The sequence below is a fragment of the Quercus lobata genome, chromosome 10 (assembly GCF_001633185.2).
Source record: "Quercus lobata isolate SW786 chromosome 10, ValleyOak3.0 Primary Assembly, whole genome shotgun sequence".
NCBI lineage: Eukaryota > Viridiplantae > Streptophyta > Magnoliopsida > Fagales > Fagaceae > Quercus > Quercus lobata.
The window spans coordinates 39747438-39753672 of NC_044913.1; the positions used below are offsets into that span (position 1 = coordinate 39747438).

Consider the following 6235-nt stretch of genomic DNA (forward strand, 5'->3'; position numbering starts at 1 on the left):
ATGCCTTCACTAATTCTGACTTGGCTGAGAAGATGTTTGTTGACAGGTTTCTTAGAGGATCAATGGGTTGTTTTGGGGTCTGGGTTTAGAGTTCTTGTGTTGGATTTTTGTTTCTGAGTTTGTATGGATATTGGGTTCATGATCTGTTATATGTTAGATGGGATTTTTTAGTGTATTGGGTTTTTGGGGGCATGCTTTCAGTAATTCAATGGCTGAATGATGTACTTCAGACAACAGTCACATCCCTACCCATCACAATTTCAGATCACTCACCACTTTTGTGTGATACTAAGACTATCATACTTGTTTTTTTATTTAAATTTTAAAAAGGCCGTTTCATTTTGAAGCAATGTGGTTGCTAAATTAACCCTATGTAAAAATGTAGTGCAAGATGCTTGAAAAATAAAAGTAAATGATTCCCCTACATTAACTTAATACTGTGTCCATAAAAATAAAAGTTACAAAGGCTGCACTCAAAGAATGAAACAATAATGTCATAGAGAATTATAAGGATAACTCAGAGACTGTTGTCAAATAATCAAAAACTCAATCTGACCATGGGCTAAATAAATGAGTGTGCCCTTGGCATAGATGTGTGTCACTCCCAAGTCCAAACTAATTAATAGTATCATGTTAGAATTAAAAACAGAAATCTGATCTTTTAAAACTTTACAGAAATTAGTGAAGTAACCTCAATATATAAATTTAAATCGAAATAGAGTTTCTTATCATTAAACAAGCATCTTGCTTATCATATAACCTAGAGGGCAGTAGTATACTTACATTAATAAGAATCAAGATTTATTGGATAGAGATTTTGAGCAAATGTACAAGAAAACTATATACAAAACAGAATTTTTTGGAGTTGAAATTATATTCTTCAGTTTGTGAAAGAGTTTTATAAGGTCAAGATAAAGATATTTAACAAAGACAAACAAATAGCCTAAGTTTTGTTTCCTAGTGGGAGGAGTGTGAGAATTGCAAGAAAACTCTCAAAGATCCTTCCAAAACCACATTTTGTTCTCTTCTCAAACCCTATGACCATACAATTGGTATGATCTTCTCATATTAAGACAAAGGGACAAGGAGGTTAAGGAAAAAGCCAAAAGTAGATAGCACATTTATCTCTACTTGTGGAGTCTTAGGTGGAAGGCTAGGAAACACAGTTTCATTCTAATTTAATGTTTTTTGCACTGTGTAATATTATGAAAATGATTTATTTTGGCATTTCTTTTCTTTTTCTTTTTTGCACAGTTGCACATGTAATGTATGTGTGTAAATAAAACCACAAATAGCCAGGTCAATAATGAATTTATTGTTGATATATCATATATCCAAGTTATAATAATTTATAATCTTGAAAACCTTAGAAATCAATGTACTTTTTTCCTGAATAAAAAAAATTAATAAAATAAAATAAAAAATAAAAAAGGAAAAAGGAAGAAGATATTTACAACAAAATAGCCCAAAGGGGCCAGCCCATCTCATCAACACTGGATGAATGAGCACTGAAGCTGGGATTGATGAGATGGGTGAGCCTTGGAAGAACATGAAGTAGGTTAAGCTGCCAAGGCAGCCACATCCTTTCACATCGTTTAGCGAAAATTAAATTCTTCAAAAATGTTAAGATTTTAATTATAATTAATTAATTAAATTCATGACCTCTCTCCCTTTGGAATATGAATATTTGGAACTTGTCCAACAGAGAGAGAGTCAGTATTTTATGTAATTTTTCCGTGTAATGACATTGTGGCCTACAACTATGAGTGTGGTTACACATATAATCATTATAGCTAAGATCAGCTCTTGGACTAGATAATATTTACAAGTTATAACCAAGACACTTTTTGTTTCTCAAGTTAAAAAGTTTTCTTTTTATTTATGTTTGCATCAACACTTTTTTTTTTCTTTCTTTAATAATTAAAATTATTTCACTAAATACTGTTATTTGAAACTTATTTGAAGAAATAGTATTTTTTAGATCTTGTCTCTTCAAGAGACAAGTCCCAACATGGACCTTGTCTCTTGAAGAGACAATATATTTTACCTTGAAGCTAAAATAGCTATCTGTTGTGGTTACACATATATTCAACTATAATAATAATATGCTCTTATGCCTTCATAAATATACAATGCCACTACAAGTTGACCTAAAACTTATGTGTATGAATGTGTATCTTTGTATTTTTCCTTTATATGGGGTGAATTTTCTCTTATATGCCTGCTGCTTGGGTCTAGTAGTAAGTTAAAGAATTTAATTCCATATCATAGAAGACCGTTTTACGAGTCTATGTAAGTATACCAACATGTATTTAGATGGATGATGCCGAGGATAAGAAGTGGCCTGAAGCAGTTGAGAGACATTTTATTGACATCTTGTTAGAAGAGGATGCTAAAGGGAATATGCCGCAAGGCCAGTTCAAGACTGGAACTTGGACAGTAGTTGTCAATGAGTTTAACAAGCGTGCGTCTAAGAGTTACACCAAGGCACAACTTACACAAAAATATCAACGACTGAAACAGAGACACCGCACTTTCTTCCAGCTCATCGCACGTACAGGAATGGGATGGGACCCCATTTCAAATATGGTGACGGCCACTGACGATGCTTGGGCTGCTGCATTTGTGGTAAGTCCTTAAATATGACTTCAATATCAAAAATATCAAACATATTAGGTTTATTGGCTTATAAGTGTATTAATAATAGTGGCTTTAAATAGTTGTTTTGTAGCATTTTCCCATGATGATACTTTTAGGAATGGAATAAAATCTGACTTATATATGGGGTTTACTGTGGGTTTAATGGGGTTTAATGTGACTTATAAATTTTGACTTATATTATTTTATACTCAATGTCTACAATTTCCTAAAAAACCTTTTTGGCTATCATCAATTTGGAATAAAGAGTGCTGTTATACGGTTATTATAAATTAGCCATCTACTTTGTATTGGGTTTTACAAATATAAAACATCTAACCCAATATATATGGTTGGTAATAGGTCAATCATAAATTCAAGGACTTCAGGAAAAAAGGGATGAGACACTATGAGCTGTTGGGCACTCTTTTCAATTCAAACACAGCCACGGGTTTCCTGCAAATGTCATCTGCCCAACCAGCTCCCAATAGTGATGAAGAGAGAGAACTTGATGCAGCCTTTCTATCTGAGGGGGTACATGTCAATGTCAGCACCGATGGTTTCGATGACGTGGAGGAGCTGCCCACACCGAGTGAAGCCCAAAGCCGGAGGCAAGCTGAAAAGCGGCCAGCTGAAGCATCTCATTCAAGTGGAAAAAGGAAGAAAGGGCACTCCCTTGAATCCATGACTGAGGCAATATGGGGTTTTACTGACATGAGGAACCGTCGGGGGAAAAAGTCCATCGACACTGGAGACTCTGCTGTGGGGGCTGCCAGTGAGTCAGTTACAGCAGCTGTAACTCTTCTGAACCAGCACACCGATGTCGATCATGTCACGTATTGCAAGGTCGTGCAAGAGCTTCATCATGCCAAGAGTAGAGCCGCTTTTTTTGCCATGACGGTTGATAGAAGAAGGGCCTGGATTGACTTTATTGGGGGTGGATTGCAGTAGTGGTGGTTGTGGTTGACAGTGTAGGAAGTTAACTAATGATGTGCGCCGTGTAGACAGCCTAGGAAGTTATTTAGTAGTCTTAGTTTGGTTTAATGTGAATACGCAAAGTTTGTATTATGTTAATACTATGAACAATGTTTGCATTATGTCTTCCTTTATTATGTTAACCTCCTTGGGACATGTATGGTATTTATGTAAGAAATATGTTTTGTGGTTGTCGTGCCTCCTATGAATTTCTAACTTTGGTGACATATATATATATATATATATATTTGATACATAAGCTGCTGCATTCCATTTTGGGAATTTCTTTTTTGTGTCACATATTTGCTTCAAACGTTGTTAGCTATTTTAACAATGTAGTATTTTATTGAGCATACAAGTGACATTGGCTGGAATGAGTATTTGGCTTATCCTTTCTCTTTTGTTAGTTATTTGTAGTTTTGGTGGAATTAGTTTGAAAGCAGCACTTGAATTTACTGCAAATTTTGTATACAACTTTGGCTAATAAAAGGATTGTACTTTGTATGAAATCTGCAGGTATGAGAGAGCCACGTCTGTTATAATTGATCCAGGTCTATATAGCTTTCAGGTATTCCTTTTTATAAATCTTTGTTTCATTCTTTGTTAATTATGATTTGATTTTGCTGGAAGTATCAGTTTCTTCGTTCAAAAATTTTAGATTAAGTCTCCCTTTTTCTGCTTTATGTAAGCTTTATTAATTTTGTTTCTTGCTGCTGGTTTTTTGTTTGTGTTGCAAAAATATCAACTTCTTAATTAGAGGTTAGAGTGTGTTCTTTCTCTTCGCTGTCAGACCACTGTTCACAGATGTTCACTAATTTCTTATTCTTTTCCTTTCTTCTGCTTTGCATGCATTTCTGGGTGAATAAAGTATATCAACCTGACTGTCATACGTTCTACGAATCTGTTTTGTTAATGAGTTTGCTGTCAGGATTGGGATACTCACTACTGTACTTATATCTATTCTCATTTTTTTAGATACAACTTGAGCAGCCTTTGACAAATAATCCGGAGAACAGTCAAGTGCCCAGAAGCCAATTGTTGCCTCTACAAAGAAAAAAAGTAAATAAACTTTCAGCACTTTACATTACAAAACTGAAATTAGCTTATTTATATCTTGAAGTCAAAAGTTTATAGTTTAAACAATGTAAGGACCTTCTTACTTTTGATAGACGATTATATTAATGATTTTTAAGTGAAATAGAGAGAGAGAAAAAAAGTATATGGATTTCTTCTTTGTTTATTTATTATAACTAGACATGGACACTTTCCCAAAAAGGAAAAAAATGGGTATATGATATGTTTTTACTTTAGATTACTATACAAGCATAGCATTGTGTTATAAGACCAAAATTATGGGGACTTAGTTTAGGGGGGGGTTCATGCCATAGGCAGTTGCCTAAATTGCCAAGGAAAAGAGTCAATTCTAAATTATCCTTTTAAAATTATTCTCTTATTTTTGTAATTATAAAAAAGTGCAAATAAACTATAAACAAATTTAAAAGATAAATGTATTGATAAAAAAATGTTAAAATATATTTTTGTCTTAATAATTGGTTCAAGTTTGATTTCCATCCATAAAAATTTCAAATGATTAAAAAGTGCTAATTTTAGTTCACTTCTGTTAAATTTACACTAGATTATCTCAAATATTTAACGTAATACATCAATTAGGTGTGATTACAAGGCATGACAAGTTTGGATATAGATATCCCTATCTTTACTCTTGTTTGAAGTTGGGAAAACTTGTACGGACTAAGAGTGGGACAAGTTGGAATTGAGCAAGGTGTATAGAGTTTTTCATCCTTAATAAGATGACTCCAAATTAGCAAGAGAGTATAAGAAATTGCAACGGAGAGTGTCGAGAGAGACAAATATATTTAAAGGTGGTAATAGAATAGGTATAAAAATTATATTATAAGTATAGTGTATAAATAAAGATTAAATTTTATATACAATTAATTTAAGACTACGTATACAAACACATTTGGGGATGCAGAATGAAATACTATAAAATGAACAAAACTTGTCCTAATCTCGTCCTATTTGTAGGAAAGGAAAAACCTGCATATAGCAAAATAGGGGCATGGTGGGTCTGAGTGGATTGTCATTTTTGTCATTGTCAACATTAATCATTTGCCTACAAAATGGGTAATTATTTATAATGATTTTCAGAAACAAAACTTTAACCTTAAAAATGCTGGGAATGAAAATCAATTTATTTCTGATTAAATTCAAAGTAGATGTCACTGTGTCAGCTAAATTTTGACATCAAAAGTAATGTGATACAACTACAACGCCAAGAAATTATAACTACTCTACTAGCAATTAATATTTTCTCCTTGGATCATTATTATTATTATTATTATTTAATTATAAAGTCAGAATTTTGCAATTGGCATTGCAATTAAAGAAGGAAATACATGAGCATTAATGATATGTTATATTACCCCACTAAACGTTAATTTTAAATTTAATAAGTCTTTATCTCAAAAAATAGAAAATACTTAATAAGTCTTTGAAGTTTCTTTAGTTTTAATTAACTTTAAAGTCTAGGAAAACAGAGAAAATTAAATGGTGTTTTGATGTGCATTAAAGTCAAAAAAAAAATACTTGTACCATTTGC

The 6235-nt window shown here is 32.7% G+C and overlaps 1 protein-coding gene across 1 annotated transcript; it reads left to right on the forward strand.

Moving 5' to 3' along the window:
* Positions 1–2403: 2403 nt before the first annotated feature.
* LOC115964737 (uncharacterized protein At2g29880-like) lies at positions 2404–3588 on the forward strand. The gene is made up of 2 exons (XM_031083994.1): positions 2404–2628; positions 3001–3588. Exons 1-2 carry the CDS (start codon positions 2404–2406, stop codon positions 3586–3588), a joined length of 813 nt encoding a protein of 270 aa, XP_030939854.1.
* The last annotated feature ends 2647 nt before the right edge of the window (positions 3589–6235 follow it).

Excerpts from the sequence above, each read along its gene's own strand:
- LOC115964737 (XM_031083994.1), top strand. The coding sequence starts at position 2,404 with ATGCCGCAAGGCCAGTTCAAGACTGGAACTTGGACAGTAGTTGTCAAT. Across the intron at positions 2,629-3,000 it reads CTTGGGCTGCTGCATTTGTG|GTCAATCATAAATTCAAGGA; the intron begins GTAAGTCCTTAA and ends GGTTGGTAATAG.